The 18,346-nt window shown below is 47.5% G+C and overlaps 2 protein-coding genes across 5 annotated transcripts in view; both read left to right on the top strand.

Moving 5' to 3' along the window:
* Positions 1–18,346, top strand: part of DZIP1L (DAZ interacting zinc finger protein 1 like) — a 130,486-nt gene that overhangs the window by 27,395 nt on the left and 84,745 nt on the right. The window lies entirely within an intron of this gene.
* On the top strand, positions 1,844–17,039 carry LOC142830728 (alpha-1,4-N-acetylglucosaminyltransferase-like). 4 transcript variants are annotated; one of them, XM_075937297.1, is made up of 4 exons: positions 1,844–8,085; positions 9,369–9,472; positions 10,121–10,557; positions 14,180–17,039. In XM_075937297.1, the coding sequence occupies exons 3-4, from the start codon at positions 10,147–10,149 to the stop codon at positions 14,789–14,791; spliced, it is 1,023 nt and encodes a 340-aa protein (XP_075793412.1). In that variant the 5' UTR covers positions 1,844–8,085; positions 9,369–9,472; positions 10,121–10,146; the 3' UTR covers positions 14,792–17,039. The 4 variants fall into 4 exon arrangements, with proteins under 4 accessions (XP_075793412.1, XP_075793411.1, XP_075793414.1 ...); XM_075937299.1 differs by having other exon boundaries at positions 4,251–4,341; XM_075937296.1 differs by having other exon boundaries at positions 9,369–10,557.

An 18,346-nucleotide genomic window follows, 5' to 3' on the forward strand; every position in this document is an offset into this window, starting at 1 on the left:
CACTCAGGGGTTCTTTCGAAAAAAGTACCCTTTTTTCGAAAGAACTTCCCCTGCGTCCAGACTCAAGCCGCGTTCTTTCGAAATTATTTCGAAAGAATGCGGCTTTTCTTTCGATGGTGGTAAACCTCGTTTCACAAGGAAGAACGCCTTCTTTCGAAAGTTCCTCTTTCGAAAGAAGGCGTTCTACAATGTAAAGAGGCCGTCTTCGAAAGAGAGCATCCAGACTCGCTGGGTGCTCTCTTTCGAAAAAGCGGATTTCCTCTATCGAAAGATCCGCCTGCTGTCTAGACGCGATCTTTCGAAAGAGGCTCTTTCGAAAGAAGCCTGCAGTCTAGACACAGCCTCAATTAGCTGTTAGCGCTCAAGAGCGAGATCTTGGAGTCACTGTGGATAGTTCTCTGACAACGTCCACTCAACGTGCAGCGGCAGTCAAAAAAGCAACCAGAATGCTAGGAATCATTAAAAAAGGGATAGAGAATAAGACAGAGAACATCTTATTGCCCATGTATAAATCCATGGTGCACCCATTTCTTGAATGCTGCGTACAGATGCGGTCACCTCATCTAAAACAAACCAAAAAAAAGGTATCTTAGTATTGAGGAAAAAGTTAAAAAAAGAGCAACAGTAATGCTGAGGGGTTTGGAACAGGTACCCTATGAAGAGAGATTAAAAAGACGGGGACCTTTCAGCTTAGAAAAGAGGAGACTAAGAGGGGATGTGATCGAGTTTTATTAAATCACGACGGGTGTGCAGAAAGTGAATAAGGAAAAGTTATTGACTTGTTCCCATAACTTAAGAAGTAGGGGTCACCAAATGAAATGAATAGGTAGCAGGTTTAACCAACCAAAGAAAGTTTTTCATCACGCAGCGCACAGTCAGCCTGTGGAACTCCTTGCCAAAGGATATTGTGAAGACCAGAACTTTAACAGGGTTCAAAAAAGAGCTAGATAGATTCATGGAGGTTAGGTCCATCAATGGCTACTAGCCAGAATGGGTAGGAATGTCCCTAGCCTGTTTGTCAGAAACTGGGAATGGGTGACAGTGCTTCACGTAAGAGTCCCCTTCTGGCAGTGCGCCGCTGGGGACGACTGCGTTCTGCCCTACAGAGCTGTTTTCCAGTGGTACAACCTGACACCACTCTCCCGAAGCCAACTGGATGGTCTCCCCGGTGTCAAAGGAGCTGGACTACCTCACGCCAGCTGAAGATCCAGCCGGGTGTGAATAACAAATGACTCATTTTGTCTCGCTGTTGGACAAATCACTATGACAAACTCAACAGTGTTCGTTACTCGGTATTGCCTGGGTCCTGCAGGGCAGTGGATGTGGGGTGCTCAGGGAAGGGGGCTGGAGGTGGGGGGGTAAAGGAGTCAGGGCAGCGGCTTGCAGATGTGAGGGGCTCAGGGCTGGGGGATTAGGAGGAGCTCAGGGAGGGGCTGGGCGTGTGGGGGCGGCAGGGGTTAGAGTAGAAGTGGGGTGCTCAGGCAGCTGATGGGAGGGCAGGAATTAGGGCAGGAGGTTGGGAGATGTGGGAGAGCTCAATGCAGGAGGAGGGGGCAAATGCCAGGGGTGGAGGGGGAGGGGCAGGGCATAAAACCCTGGGGCAGAGAAACGGGGAGGAGAAATAATAGGGAAAGCGGGAAGGGGTGTAAATATGCCTGTTGCCCAGGGCACTGAAACTGCCTCATTGCAGCTCTGGACACAAACACAACTGAGCCAGATTCCCCCCCCCCCAGGCTGTTTCTAAGCAGGCACTGGCCTTGTGACAGTGAAATACACAACCATTGACAGGCAGGTTAATCAGTTTGTCAGAGCCCCCCCCCCCCCCCCGCCCCCCAATCTCCAGCAGGCCCCTGCTCCGCGTCGGCCCTTCCAAGCCTTCCCTAAGGATGAGCGGCCCCCTTAGACGGTCCGGTTGCTGGATCGGGAAGCAGGCCCCGAGCCAGTTTAAATTCAGCCTAGTGACCCCAAAACCCTTCCTGTGCCTGCGGGTGCCGGGAGACTCCAGTGTGAGGCAGGGTGGGGGGTCCCCCCGAGGGGCTGGGGTCTCTCTGCTGGTCTTACAACTGAGGGACTCCCCGTCCCCTCACAGAATATTACTAGCACCTGGAAGGCTGGGCTCCCACTCTCCCATGGAGCACACACAATCCCAGCCCACAATGAAAACAGAAACTCAGGTTTGCCCAGAATATTGCAGGAAATTGCCCTGTTCCGGCCTTTTTACAGCTCAGAATTGTGTACTATCGGCCTGCGCTAGCTCTGGAAACCCGGCGTGTGCAGGCACAGAGCCAACAACCTCCCATGTGGTTGTTTCCCTGTCACCCGTGGGGCCCCTACCCCTCGTCATTTAACCATGTCGTTTCACAGCCACCAGATCCCTTCCCAGGCCCTTTGTGCCAGGGGCCCTTTCTGTGGCAGAGCCGGTCCTCTGCGGACAAGGAGCACCCCATGGGCGGCCCCACAGCTCCATGGTGGCGCCGTTGCAAGCAGGGTAAGGGCAGCATGCCCCAGGGAAGTTCTGGTGTGGGGCAGCAGGGGCCACGTGGGCCCATTGGGGTGGAACACGCTGGTGCAGACTAAACGCCCCCTCTGGTGTGTAGTGAAGCGCCATGTCAACAGGCCCTGACGACTGGACCCTCCTTCCATCGCAGGGCACCAAGTCGCGCCCTCCCCTGAGGGAACAAATAGCAGTCCATGCGCCTAGCTGTGCCAGGCCCATGCCGGGGTCCGGGACAGGCTGAGGCTGGGCTACAGGCACACATAAGGGCTCCTGCCAGCCTGCTGGGACCCCCAGACTGTGGAGTATAAGGTCTGTGTCCCTCTCTTGCTGAGGGAGAACGTGTATCAGAGACGTAGGCCGAAGGGAGGGCCCCATGTCTGTTTTCCTCTCTGAATCATTACCTGAGGGTGGAGGGGGAACGTTGCTTCCTGCTCACCACAGCCCATTGTTTTCAAGGTCCCAGATCACCTCTGTGCCCATTTGAATGAGGACTGTGAGCTGAAAACAGCCTATTGAGAGGCCAGAGTCTAGGGCACTGATCAGCAACTGGCATAGAAAGGAGACGTGGAGATAGAATGACGTGGGCCCCCACCAACCCTGGGCACCCCCAGACTCCCCAGCTCTCCTGTAGGCACACGCTGCGGATGCTGATTTTCCATGTCCCTGGCACAGTCCTTTTACATGTGGGCCCCCAAAAGCCAATGTTCTTGGGCTATTGGGACCCCCAGAAGATTATGTGTGCTCTCCCCATGTAGATAAATGTCTGCTCTCCAATGGGCTTAGCTCTGATTTCAATCTTTGCCTGCAGTTTTTCTTAGGGGATTTAAGCACCTTGACAAGACCTGGGTGAAATATTTTGTACAATTTTTGCAGGACGATGGAGGCTGAATTTCCACAAATAGGCCAGAGCTTCCAGAGACCTCCCAGGAGAACTTTCATGCAGTTCAAGACCATAAGAACAGCTATTCAGGGTCAGAACATGTAGCCGAGAGCCCTGTCTTCCGACTGTCATGGGGTGTTCACCCACGCAGGACAGGTAGGCCTGTTACCTGCACAGCCTGCCCCTGAAAGGAGAGCCAGGGCGGTAGCTACAGAGGGGACCTTTCAGGTGGCTCTGCACAATCTGGAATCCTGGGGGAAGGAAGGAAGAGATGCCCTGGGCTGGGGTGTGTGACACAAGGCAGGAGAGGGAGGGTCTCTGAGCTTAGCTATGTCAGAGGCAGAGGAGACAATACCTGCCCCTCCCACGGCGAGCGATGTGGAGTGGGGGAGTCTGTGATGGGGAGTAGAGCCAACACAGGCTGGAGGGCGTTAGGACTGAGCCCACAGCAAGCACCTGAAGGAAGAGCCAGGCAGCAGGAAACTGAGTGCTAACAGGCTCAGGGAAGCTGGAAATTTACCCTGTAGAGGCTGATGCCCATAAACTGCAGTCACACCCTGAATACAGGGAGGAGTATCTAGAGCAGATTAAACTTGAACCAGGAGCTGTAGGAAGCCGGGCAGGGCAGGCAGTGAGGGCGGGGAGGAAAGAACAGAGCTGCTGGGCTGAACGTCCCCCCACCCAGCCCTGGGGAAGCGGCCTCAGCAGGGCAGCGAATGAGCAGAGCCCTTGGGTCACTGTGGGAGGGAGAGATTGGACGAGCCGTGCCCTGGCAGGGGGAGCGCTGTGGGACCGGGCTGGCGGGCAGGGAACAGAGTAGATTTAGTTCCGCAGTGGGTGAGGAGCTGCAGGGCAGAGCGAGAGAGAGGACGGGACAGAGGGAGCGGCAGTGAACGAACCGTGGAGGAGAGGGGGCCTGACGCACTAAACCCCAGGCTGAGCGGTGGGAGGCGCCAGACAAGAGGTGAGTGGAGCGTCCTGGGACTCCGCCTTGGTGGTGCCAGGTGCGTCGGAAGGCAGGAGCAGAACAAGGCAACTGTGAGGGATCCTGTCACCCCATCCCAGCTTGGGGCAGCCCGCGTTTCCCTGCGCCTCCGAGCACGGGGCTCCCCTATGGGCCCTCCTGGCCAATAGCCAGCGAGGAACCTGCCCTCCCAGAACCGACCTAATTCTTGTGTGAGCCCAGCTCTGCTTCTGGCCTGTGCACGTCCCCGGCAATGAACTCCACAGGCTGCCTGGATGTTGGGGGGAAAGGTCCTTCCTTTGGTTTGTTTGAAACCTGCCGCCTATTCATTGCATTGGGAGATCCCTGATTCTTATAGGACGTGGAGGATTTCTCTATTCACTTTCTCCACGTTCATCAATTTTTCCCACCTCTATCATCTCCTTTTTTGGTCGATCCATTTCTAAGCAGAGCAGTCCCCAGTTTTTCATTTCTTCTCATGCTGCAGCTGTTCCGGACTCTTACTTGGTTCTGTTGCCCTTTTCCAAACCTTTTCTCAATTCTAAATAATCTTTTTATTTGTTCTGGAGATGGGGCAAACCGGACAGCCTGCAATATTCAACATATGGTCATGAAGTGAATTTATATTGTGCCTTTATGATATTTGATGTCTTCTTATCTATTGTTTTCCTAAAGCTTGTTTGCTTTTTAGATTGTTCCTGCATGACAAGAAGATATTTTCAGAGAACTATCCACAATGACGCCAAGATCTTTCTTGAGTACTAATAGATGATTTAGATCTCAGCATATTTTATTTGTGCTTAGTATTACGTGTGACAATGTGCATTTCTTCACACATCTCACCACTGAATTTCATTTGCCAATTTGTTCCCCGGTCAACCCATTTTGTGAATTCCTTTGGTAACATTTCTCAGTCTGCTTTGGACTTAATATTTTGATTAATTTTATATTATCTAGTGTAACCCCCCTTTTCCTCCCCGGGTTACTGGGAGCAGGTCACACTCACAGGTGTGCCTGGGCGCCTGGTGTTTTAACCCAAAAGAGATCCTGAGCACCCTAGTGGTGATGGTGTTTAGTTGGGGAAAGCCCTATCCACTCCCTTGCTGCGGTCCCTTGCTTGTGATGAATGTAAAATGGCGGTGCCTCCGCCTGGCTGGCCTTGTACACACACTGGTGCCTTGAGAGCCTCCAGGAACACACTCATTCCAACTATCATCTGGATCTAATTCCAGAACAGCTACAAATCATAGACATCTAATAGAATATCTTAAAATAAACAATCTTTACATAACTTAAATAAACAGGGATTAACAGTTTAGCAATGAATAGCATTATCAAAACTTAGCAATAATGGAAGCTTATACAGCTAACATTTGTACAACAGTGACCCCACCCCAGAGTGTGCACACCCCTGGACTCAGAGTCCAGATGCTTGCTTGCGTTGGCGCTGATGTTGCAGCTGTAGTGGAGATTCTGTCCAGGCTAGACAGCAGCTCTGTCCCAGGCAGCACTTTTTCAACAAGGCCCAGAAACTTACTGCCTCATGCTGTGCCTATCGGAAGCAGCCTGCTAAATCCCAGTTCCAAAGGCATCTAGTCCCGGTCTGTAGCTGCATCCAACAGCCCCTGCAATGGATCAATCTCCTTGACAGCAGCCTGGCTCCCCTTCCGTTCCAAACTCCAAGGCAGAGTCCCAGACTCCTAGGCCTCTTTCTTCAAGCACCTGGCGAGAGAGTCATCTCCCCCACAAGACTCCTTCCTTCCTGTTTTTCCCAAGGGCTCATGGGAATTGTAGTCTGGATTGCAGCACACAGGGTCTTTCCAGGGAAAAAACAGAGGCCCCTTTAGTAAGGGGACTACACTAGAAACTTTGCCACATCACAATTTGCCATGTTCTTCCAGGTCTCTTATGAATATGTTGACCCTCATAGGTCTCAGAACCAATTCTACAAGTGGATCCTGATGTTTTCTTCCCTCTCCTCTGAAAACTGACCATTTATTCCTACCCTTTGTTTCCTATCTTTTGACCAGGTACCAATCCATAAGAAGTCCTTCCCTTTTATCCCATGACAACTGACTGTGCTTAAGAGCCTTTGATGAGGGACTTTGTCAGAGACTTTCTGAAAATCTAAGTACCCTATCACTAGCAGATCATCCTGGTCCAGAAGGTGGCTGACCCCCTCAAAGAATACTAATAGTTTGGTGAGGCAGGATTTCCCTTTTCAATAGGCTGGTTGACTTTTCCCCTACATGTTATGTTTTTCTGTGGCTCATAATTGGTGTGCAGTACCTGGTACTTGGCATTCTGATTTGATTAATTAATTAATAAGACATGTTACAAGATAAACCAATATGGGTATATTTCCCAATTTAGCAGTAGAATGTACTCAGTTAATTCACAGGCTTAGTGAGTATTATAGATGGTTACTGCAGATTAGATATAGATATAGATATAGATATAGATATAGATATAGATATAGATATAGATATAGATATAGATATAGATATAGATATAGATATAGATATAGATATAGATAGACAAGAAAAGAATCAAGTTACTTCTGTTAATGAAGCTAATCAAGTCAGGGTAGAAGTGGCTCATTCACAGCAGTTGATGTGGGATGTGAAAGTCAAGGGGGGGGGGAATTGCCTTTGTAGTCCGTTAACCAGTTAAGACCCCTTATTCAATCCTAGGTTGATGGAGTTGAATTTGTAAAGGAACTCCAGCTCAGCTGTCTCCCATTGGATTTAGGTTTTGAAATCCTTTTTTGGTAAGATGGCCACTTTGAAATCCATTATTGAATGTCCAGGCTGGTTAAAATGCTCCCCTACAGTTTGGGCTCGTCTACATTGGCCCCTTTTCCAGAAGGGGCATGTTAATTTCAGCCATCGTAGCAGGGAAATGCGCGGGGGATTTAAATATCCCCCGCGGCATTTAAATAAAAATGTCCGCCGCTTTTTCCCGGCTTTTAGAAAAGCCGGAAAAGAGCGTCTACACTGGCCCTGATCCTCCGGAAAAAGCGCCCTTTTCCGGAGGCTCTTATTCCTACTTCAAAGAAGGAATAAGATACACCTTCAGACTGCTCTATGGTGCCTGACGGTCTGCTTGAAAAGTTGCCGCCAGTTGATTTCTGAGTCCGCCATAGCACTCCTCCTCACCTTCCCTTAACTTCCGTCCTCCGTCAGTCAAGTGAAAGTGAGGCACCCTCTTGCTCAAGGGAGTTGGAAGATCCAGCTCCTCTAATCTCAGCCCCTCGGGTCATTTGCTAAGTGACGATGAAAGGAAAAAAACCAACAAAGGAAACTTTGCAATGAGCCAGACATTCAAAATCAAAGATAAGCCCACGTACGTACCCACGCACCAACACGCACACACAAACCAAATAGCATATTTGACTCGTCCTTCCCCTGTGCTGCACATTCAGGCTGTGGCCAATCCTGCCTTTTCTGTTTCCAGAATTCATCAGGAAGCCTACCCCTCTCGCCTGCTGGGCTGAAGGTCTCTGGATCTTAGAGCGGAGCATAGGCCCAGGAGCCCTACCCCCTCCTGGGGAAGTGGCCCCAGTGGGGAGACTGCCAGAGTCACCGTGGCTCCGACAGAGGGCTTGAAGGCTGGTAGAGCAGAAGGGGGAACGCTGAGGGACCCACCCAGAAGGCCGAGGCATGAAGAGGGCTCAGTGGTTCCTGGCATGAGAGCGGCTCCAGACCAGGGACAGAGGGTGTGACACTGTGCAGGGGCCCACAGGTGGGAAAGAGGGGACGGGGGAAGGGCTCTGTGGGGATTCAGGCCCTGGGAGAGAGGGTGCTGCTGGGGGACTCGCTGGGGAAGGGAAGCAGGTGAGGACGGGGCCTTTCTGGTGGCTCCGCATGACCCAGAATCCTGGGGGAAGAAAGGAAGAGATGCCCTGGGCTGGAGGTGGGTGACGCTGGGCAGGAGAGGGAGGGGCTCTGGTGTTAGCTATGTCAGAGGCAGGGGAGACGATACCTGCCCCTCCCACGGGGAGACATCTGGAGTGGGGGAGTCTGTGATGGGGCGTCCAGCCGACAAATTATGTTCTTCTATGTGTCTGACAATTTTATTCTTTACTATTGTTTCAATTAATTTGCCCAGTACTTACATTTGACTTACTGCTCTGTAAGTGCCGGGATTGCCTCTAGAGCCCTTTTTAAATATTGGCATTACATTAGCTATCTTCCAGTCATTGGGTACTAAAGCTGATTTAAAGGCTAGGTTACAAACAATAGTTAATAGTTCTGCAATTTCACATTTGAGTTCTTTCAGAACTCTTGGGTAAATGCCATCTGGTCCCGGTGACTTGTTACTGTTACGTTTATCAATTAATTCCAAAACCTCCATTAATGACACTTCAATCTGTGACAATTCCTCAGATTTCTCTCCTCCAAAGATGGGTCGGGTTTGGGAATCTCCCTAACATCTTCAGCCATGAAGACTGAAACAAAGAATTCATTTAGTTTCTACTCAATGACTTTATCGTCTTTAAGTGCTGCTTTTGTATCTCGATCGTCCAGGGGCCCCACTGGTTGTTTAGCAGGCTTCCTGCTTCTGATGTACTTAAAAAACATTTTGTTATTACCTTTTGAGTTTTTAGCTAGCTGTTTTTCAAACTTCTTTTTGGCTTTTCTAATTACATTTTTACACTTAATTTGGCAGTGTTTATGCATCTTTCTGTTTTCTTCACTAGGATTGAACTTCCACTTTTTAAAAGATGCCTTTTTCTCTCTCACTGCTTCTTTTACATGGTTGTTAAGCCACAGTGGCGCTTTGGGGCATATGTTTATGTTGGGCCTCTATTATTGTGTCTTTGAAAAGTGTCCATGCAGCTTACAGGGATTTTACTTTAGTCATTCTACCTTTTAATTTCTGTTTAACTAACCTCCTCATTTTTGCTTAGTTTCTCTTTCTGAAATTAAATGCCACAGTGCTGGGCTGCTGAGGTGTTCTTCCCACCACAGGAATGTTAAGTGTTATTATATTATGGTCACTATTTCCCAACGGTCCTGTTACAGTTGCCTCTTGGACCAGAACCTGAGTGCCACTCGGGACTAAATCGAGAATTGGCTCGTCCCTTGTGGGTTCCTGTACCAGCTGCTCCAAGAAGCAGTCATTTAAGGTATTGAGAAATTTTGTCTCTGCATTTCATCTTGAAGTGACATGTACCCAGTCAATATGGGGGTAACTGAAATCCCCTATTATTATTAAAAAACAACAAATGGTCTGGTAGCAGTTTATAGACTAACAAAACATGTAGATGTCACCATGAGCTTTCGTGGGCACAGGCCACTTCTTTAGATGACCGGAGTTATGAGTAGGGGATATGAAAACTGGAAATAAATAGGAGAGGGGAAGAGAAAGGAAAAAGGAAGGGGTGGGGAATGGGAAACAAGGCGTTATTAAGTATCTGGAGAATGGGTACTTAAACCTAGGGAGATAAAGATCAAAGTCAATAGATAGATTGCTGAGACAGGAAGGATACCACTCAGAAAGCTGTTCGCACCTTCAGTGGTAGAGACCCTACCAGCCCATATCCTCTCTAATCTCCTTTAGCATGACAAGCCTTTTTCATAAACCACTGCCAGATTCAAAGAGGCTGATGCCAACTCAGGTCTGTGATTTGGTTTAACTCTTGATTCCCCACTATTGTGACAAGCTGTCAAGCGCATAAGAAATAATCCAAGGTAAAAATAAACATTTGAAATCCCGTCCTGTCCCAGCCATAAACAGTGAACCGCTGATACTGACTTTATTTGTTTTTATTAAGACTCATCGGTCCAAGGAAAAGCAGCAATGCTGAAGGAGATCAAATTCGTGCTCTGGTTCTTTTTTGTCTTTGTCTTTTCCGTTGTTTATAAACTTTCCCGGCCGTCTGGCTGCATCTTCTCATGCGAGCCCACTCCTGAGCCACTCCCAATGCAAGAGGAGGATTTGAGCCAGAGTAGAAGCATCATCTTCGTGGAGACCACAGACCGCCTGGAGCCTCCTCCCTTGGTTTCATGTTCTGTAGAATCTGCTGCCAGGATCTATCCCGACAGACCCATTCGTTTCTTCATGAAAGGGCTAAAAAATAACACACGGTGGGATTCAAATTCCACTTCCGCGGCCTTCGCTCTTCTATCTGCGATGGAGAATGTCTTCATCCATCCTTTCCAGATGGAAACTTTGTTTGAGGAGACACCTCTGCTCCCATGGTACCGTAAGGTGAGAGGAAATATATGGAGTGGGAGGCACGATATTTTTGAACAATATTTGAAGTAGAGGTGGTTGAAAATAACTGGTGTTTTGGCACCTTTTTTTCAAGTTTTGAAGCTGTTGTCATTTCGTTGCACCCAGTGTGGACTCCTTTTTCATGACTGTTTGCTATGCACAGTCAAAATATTGATTGAAATTGTTATGGATCTTTTCTATTTCCTGGCAGGATTTATGGCAAATGCAACATTTCAAATGATTTTGATCACCTTATTTTATGAAAACGGTTAATCACCGTTGTGACAAGTTGGAACACAGAAGTCCACTTGGGGTTGTCTCCCTGTGTGCTGATCAAGCCACTGATGTCCTCCATCCTGCCCTCTGGGATTCCTCACCTCCCTGTCCTGCTGGGCCAGAAGCTCTGGTCTTCCCCAGAGGCATAAAGTTGGGGCAGCCGTCCCCCTGCAGAGTAACACAAATGCAGAATCAGTTCAGCGTGAGGAGGGCTAAACTATAAGGGCTCAGCACCCAGGAAACCAACCTGCAAAAGAAACCAAAATCCCTAATAAAAATCCATCTTAGTCCAAGTAAAGGTTTTACACAGAGAAAGCTCATAAGGGAAGCTCTCTTTAGCTATGAGAGAGAGATGCACAATGGTTGCTTCCCCCACCCGGTAACAATTATTTACACTGGGCTTGATAATAAACAAAAGAGTTTTACTAAGTAATAAAAAGTAAGACTTAAGTGGTTGTCAGTGATAAAAGTCAGATCAAAGTAAGTTACTAAATTAAAGTAACTAAAAACACCAGCTAACCCTAATCCACTCAAGGTGTGTCTAGACTGCAGGGTTTTTTCGAAATAAGTAGCTTTTTTTCAAAAAAACGTCACCTGCATCTAGACTACAGCCGCGTTCTTTCAAAAGTAAATCAAAAGAATGCAGCAGTTTTGTCGACTGCAGTAAACTTCATTTTCTGAGGAATATCGCCTTTTTTTAAAAGTCATCTTTCGAAAAAGATGCTATTGAACGAAAACAGGGCTTTTTTGAAAGAGAGCATCTAGATTCTTTTTCGAAAAAGCAAGCCGCTTTTTTGAAAAATCTTCTTTTAGGCTACATCTAGATTGCAAGCCTCTTTTGAAAAAGCCCCTTTCGAAAAAGAGCGTCTAGACTGCAAGCAGTACTTTCAGAAAAGCAAGCCGCTTTTTCAAAAGAGAGCTCTCTTTTGAAAAAGCACTGTTTGCATTCAAGAATGTCTTTTTTCAAAAGAGCATTTTCAAAAAAAAGCGTTCTTCCTCGTGAAAAGAGGAGTGCCGCCGTTGAAAGAAAAGCCGCGTTCTTCCAATTTAATTTCAAAAGAACGCGGCTGTAGTCTAGACGCAGGTGAAGTTTTTTTGAAAAAAGGCTACTTTTTTCGAAAAAAACCCTGCAGTCTAGAAACGGCCTTAGTCTAGACGCTCTCTTTCGAAAGAGGCTTTTTTGAAAGTCTCTTTCGAAAAAGCCACTATTGAAAGAGGCTTGTAGTCTAAGAAGTACGCTCTTAGACGTACCCTAAGAAACTTGATAAATGCAAATACTTACCCTAAACTCTAAACATCTCTTTCACAAGCTAAGAAGCCTCCTACCTTGGCCCTGATCTTTCCTCCTTTTCAGTTTTAGATATTTCCTGCAGGCATCCTAGGTGGTAAGTCGTGGAGTAAGGTGGAATCTCCTGGCATCTGGTAATTGCCCCTATTGTTTGATTCCCCCTCCCTTCTAAACCTTTTGCCAAAGGTGGGAATTCTTTGTGCTCAATTCAATCTTTTCTCACCACCAGTGGAAAAGTACAAGATACAAAATGGGTTTCCTCATAAGGTGGTCTTGGCTCAGACCCAGGCATGACCAACCACAATCCAGGCTTACAGGAAAAACAGACCCATTCACAGATCATTGACTTGATCACCGAGCCATTAAGTTTCTTTAGCACATTTCAAAACAGCAATAGATCCACACTATATACTGTATTTTCGCGAATATACCCTGCACCTGAATATGCCACGCGATTTTTCCCGTTTGAGTTTAGAAATCCCTGTATATCCCACGCATGAGTATGGCCCATGGGGGAGGAGGGTGGGGTTTATTCGGGTGCGGATATATTCCTGCCTGCCCCACTCCTGTGCACCGTAGCTGCCTGCAGCCTCCCGCTGCTGCTGCTGGCCGCTGAACCCTGTGCCCACAACTGCTCCGAGGTATGACAAGCGAGCTCAAAGGAGGGTTTGCAAGGGGGCACAGGGGAGATTGCAAGCAGGTTGCCAGGGGGCGTGGGCGGTTTGCAGCGATCTGCAGCGCGGGCCACCCGCTGCCCGGGACAGGGCTCCGGGCTCCTTCCCTTTGTCAGCCCAGGCTGGGAGCCTCCCACCTTGCGCCTCTGCTGGGGATGCCTCTACCCCAGTTCCAGAGCGTTCCCAGTGAGTGAGCCGGGCTCCCGGGAAGACTTTGTCCCTCACCTCCCCTTCTGGGAGAGCCACTCCGGGAAAAAGTTACTGGGCTGCGCCCTCCTCCCTTGTAAGTTTCCCCTCATTGTTCAGCCGTGGGCTGTTCAATCCAGCACCGACTCTCTGCGGGGGCAAAGCTGGTTGCAGCTCTCAACCCCAGCCCAGCAAAGGTTCAGCTGGGAGGGGCTCTCAGAGCGGGGGGAAGAGGGGAAGGCATTCTCCAAGACATGTGCAGCACGGCCTGCCTGGCACTGTGCCCCGTGATGCCTGCCTGTGAGCCTGATCCAGGCAAGGGAGCACTCACCTTCCTGGTAGCTTTCGGAGGCCAAGCCTCTGACCGGAGAAACACTCACCGCCCAGTTCCTGCACAGCTGCACTCACCCCCAGGTGAGTAGACAAAGTTTTGTATACCCCGCACTCGAGTATACCCCACGAGGGGGGGGGCAGGGTTTGTAAAAACTAATATAACCCGCCTGTTATATTCGCTAAAATATGGTAGTTCTAAAAGCACATACTACAATGAAACACACACAAAAATAAGATATACGCATTAAGCAGATTGTGACATTAAAATTTATGTTATCTGAGATTATTTGTTTAAAAGCTCTGCAAATCATGCATAGTCATATTCGTCAGCCCATTTTCATAAAGCATGGGGAGCATGGCCACCATATTTTCCAAAAAGACAATATATTGATAAAAATGTGTATATTAAAAAAATTTCAGTCAGCATGAATTTAAAGCAAGCATATACTGTTGGGGAAACATGAGTTCAGTGCTTGTTAAAGGTGTCTGACAGCAACGAAAATGTCTGGGGACAAGCTCCAGAAACAAGAGGAGATTGGAACTCCTTGCCAGAAGATTTTGTGAAGGCCAGGACTTTAACAGGGTTCATAAAAGAACTAGAGAAATGTATGAAGGATAAGTCCATCAATGGCTGTTAGTCAAGATAGACAAAATCACATCGAACAAAAGCTACATCTGCTCTTACCTTTTCCTAGCAAAGTTTCATAGCTGAACAAGAAAAACGTCCATTAATGGACAAAGGGATTACAGTTAGGACACAGCTGAGAGTTTTGTACAGGACATAGCTAACGGGAGCAGGTGTTGAGATGTTTCGAAGTAGAGTCAATTACATCTGTGTGATTCCTTTCCACCTCTGCAGGTAAATCCAGCCAAGGAAAGGTACTGGGTTCATGTCAGCTCTGACGCGAGCCGGCTAGCACTCATCTGGAAATATGGTGGGATCTACTTGGACACTGATGTCATCTCCATCAGGCCTATTCCAGTAGCAAACTTCTTGGCGGCTCAGTCTTCCCAGTACTCCAGCAATGGGGTTTTTGGCTTTCCTCACCATCACGGGTTCATTTGGGGTTGCATGGAGGATTTTGTTCGAAATTACAGAGGATACATTTGGGGTCACCAAGGCCCCAGCTTAATGACAAGAAATCTCAAGGCATTGTGCAATTTGACCAATTTTCATAAAGTGGAGGATATAAGCTGTCAGAACATTACCTTCTTACATCCTCAGCGATTCTACCCCATCCCCTACCCGGCATGGAGGCGGTACTATGACGTCTGGAAGAAACGCCCCGACTTCAATGACTCCTATGCTCTGCACCTGTGGAACTACATGAACAGTGAACGCAAAACTGCAGTTGCAGGAAGTAACACGTTAGCAGAAAATCTGTACAAAACATACTGCCCCACCACATATAAAACCCTTATTCAAGGCCCAGAAGGCAGTGGTCATCTGCAACAAAACAAGACTGTATGACGGCATCTAGGAGAATGAAGCGACCCTTCCGTCCTTTGACAGTGCTGTGACTGAATCAGCTGTGCACAAAGTGTATCTCCTCTTAGCCAGTGACTCTCGGCCATTTTCTCTCTGCAGGTGACTTTGTAAGAGAGAACCTCTGAGAATCCACCTCTTCTCCCAAGGTTCCCCATGACCTAATGAAATGACTGGGAAGCCGGGGGTGTAAAAACCATTCATGATGACTTGATAAGTATGTCTCCTTCTTTAGGAGGTACATTTTCCCAATGTACCCAAGAGATGGCCAGTGGTGTTCTGTTGGTTTCTTTCTTGGGCTTGTCCCGTAGCAGGAGGCTTCTGGGTACACGTCTGGCTCTGTTAATCTGTCTCCTCACTTCCTCGTGTGGGTATCGTAGTTTACAGAATGCTTGTTGAAGATCTTGTAGGTGTAGGTCTCTGTCTGAGAAGTTGGAGCATATGCGGTTGTATCTCAGTGCTTGGCTGTAAACAATGGATCGTGTGGTGTGTCTGGGATGGTGTGTCTGAATCTGCAAAAGCGACGAGGAGACCTGTGGCACCTTATAGACTAACTGAAGTGTAGGAGCATAAGCTTTCATGGGCAAAGACCCACTTCGTCAGAAGGCTTTCGGCATAGGGTGGTGTTTATGTGACCATCACTTCTTTGAAACCAACAGAACACCACTGGCCAACACCTACAGTCCTCAGCTAAAACCTCTCCAACGCATCATTAGTGATCTACAACCCATCCTGGACAATAATCCCTCACTTTCACAGGCCTTGGGAGGCAGGCCAGTCCTTGCCCACAGACAACCCGCCAACCTGAAGCATATTCTCACCAGCAATTATATATCGCACCACAGTAACTCTAACTCAGGAACCAATCCATGCAACAAACCTCAGTGCCAACTCTGCCTTCGTATCTACACCAGCGACACCATCACAGGACCTAACCAGATCAGCCATACTGTCACTGCACAGCCATTCTCCTGCACATCTACTAACCTAATATATGCCATCATGTGCCAGCAGTGCCCCTCTGCTATATACATCGGCCAAACTGGACAGTCCCTACGTAAAAGAATCAATGGGCACAAATCAGATATTAGGAATGGCAACATACAAAAACCTGTAGGGGACACACAGTAGCAGATCTAAAAGTAGCCATCCTGCAGCAAAAAAATGTCAGGACCAGACTTCAAAGAGAAACTGCTGAGCTACAGTTCATCTTCAAGTTTGACACAATCAGCTCAGGACTAAACAAAGACTGTGAATGGCTTGCTAACTACAAAAGCAGCCTCTCCTCTCTTGGTATTCACACCTCCAGATCAGCTACTAGAAGTGGGCCTCATCCTCCCTGATTGGATCCACCTTGTCATCTCTAGCCTGATTCTGGCCTGCACATTTATACCTGCCTCTGGAAATTTCCACTACATGCATCTGACAAAGTGGGTCTTTGCCCATGAAAACTTATGCTCCAACACCTCGGTTAGTCTATAAGGTGCCACAGGACTCCTTGCCACTTTTGCAGATTCAGACTAATACGGCCGCCCTTCTGATACTCTTGATAGTGATTCCTTTTAAATGAAGAATTGTTTAAATAAATAAATTGGGCAAATTTACAATTTGGGGAAATTTACAAATGTATTTACTCTTTTTTTGTTTAAGTGACCATGGACTATTGATTCAGTTGAAATCTGGCAATTTGATTTTTGCTGATTTTTCCCTGCCCTGATGACACCAGGTTAGCCATTGCTTTCGCTCATATCTAGAGCGTAGCTTGTTTCTTCAGTAATTTATTTACTTGTAGAATAGTAGTAGAGAGGTATCACATCCCCTCTTAGTCTCCTCTTTTCTAAGATGAAAGGTCCCCGTCTTTTTAATCTCTCTTCATAGGGTACCTGTTCCAAACCCCTCAGCATTATTGTTGCTCTTTTTTTAACTTTTTCCTCAATACTAAGATAGCTTTTTTTTGGTTTGTTTTAGATGAGGTGACCGCATCTGTACGCAGCATTCAAGAAGTGGGCGCACCATGGATTTATACATGGGCAATAAGATGTTCTCTGTCTTATTCTCTATCCCTTTTTTAATGATTCCTAGCATTCTGGTTGCTTTTTTGACTGTCGCTGCACGTTGAGTGGATGTTTTCAGAGAACTATCCACAGTGACTCCAAGATCTCGCTCTTGAGCGCTAAAACCTAATTTAGTCCCCATGAACTTGTACCTAGAGTTAGGACAATGTTTTCCAATGGGCATTTACTTTGCATTTATCAGCATTAAAAGTCATCGGCCATTTTGTTGGCCAGGCTCCTAGTTTTATGAAATCCTTTGAAGCTCTTCACAGCCTGCTTTGCTCTTAACTATCTTGAGTAGTTTAGTATCATCTGCACATTTTGCCACCTGGCTGCTTACCCCTTTCTCCAGATCATTTATAAATAGGTTGAAAAGGATCAGGTCCCAGTATGGACCCTTTGGGGCATAGTTGCTGGGCGGAGGAGCCGACTGGGCTGCCGAGGGCTGTGGGAGGGGCTGCAGAGTTCAAAGGTCGCTCTCCACTTCGGAAGGAGGGATTCTAAATCAGCACTGCCAAGTCTTGGGATTTGATCAAAAGTGTTTCTCTTAAAGCCCCAGCTGCTGGAGTCACGTTACCAGCAACGCTCCGCTTTCGCTTTCAGCGTGGTTAATCGCCATCTTTTCCAGAAAGGCAAGAGATTGATACAAACGTTGTATCCGAAACATTTCAGTCAGCATGAATGTAAAGGGAGGATTCACTATTTGGGAAACATGACTTCAATGCTTGTTGAAGGTGTTTGACAACACCTAGTCCCAAGCTCCTGCAGTGAGAGGGGGCTGGGTTGCCCTCTCTCCTTGGAGCAGCCTGTGTACTGGACCCCTCTCGCCCAACCATACCCCGAAGCAATGACTTAATGAAGAAAAATAAAAATGAATTGAGTTAAGGCCCTGAGGAAGGCTGGTTAAATCTCTAGTTTGTTTGTAAATGAAAGTGAAGAGTCTGGGGAATAAATCGGCAGTTGGGTGCGATATTGGTACACCCGGCCCGCTCTGCCCCCAATAACCTGAGACCTGAATTTTTCTCTCACTTTTTCATCCTCTGCAGAGATTGCCAGGAGGGGCCTGTTCCAGAGCCCCCTGGATTTAATGAGACTTTCTCAGTGGATTCATACGGGCTTTGGATCAGACAGTGAGTGTGTCAGTGAAGATGTGTGTGGGGGGGGGGGAGTTGTTTGGGGAAATAACAGTTCACAGGTAATGATAATGAAGGGTAATAATAATGGTGAGCTACATACAACTGAGGTGGTTAGTTAGACAGATATGAAAAAGCATTGTGCCAAAAGTGACATCTCTGCATCCTGCATGGAGTTTTTTTAAAGTCCCCAGATTAGAAGCTCGTCTTAAAGGCATACCCCACTTTAAAAAAAAAAAAAAAAAGAACACCAGAAGTGTGCCACTGTAGCTGAACAACAAAATAAAAGAAGCAGTGAGAGGCAAAAAAATAAAAATAAAAAAAAAATCCTTAAATCATGTGAAGACAGAGGA

This window comes from Pelodiscus sinensis, chromosome 10, assembly GCF_049634645.1.
Source record: "Pelodiscus sinensis isolate JC-2024 chromosome 10, ASM4963464v1, whole genome shotgun sequence".
Classification (NCBI taxonomy): Eukaryota; Metazoa; Chordata; order Testudines; family Trionychidae; genus Pelodiscus; species Pelodiscus sinensis.

Coding starts and splice junctions, on each gene's coding strand:
- LOC142830728 (XM_075937296.1), top strand. CDS start 10,147: ATGCTGAAGGAGATCAAATTCGTGCTCTGGTTCTTTTTTGTCTTTGTC. Junction 10,558..14,179: donor TGCTCCCATGGTACCGTAAG/GTGAGAGGAAAT, acceptor CCACCTCTGCAG/GTAAATCCAGCCAAGGAAAG.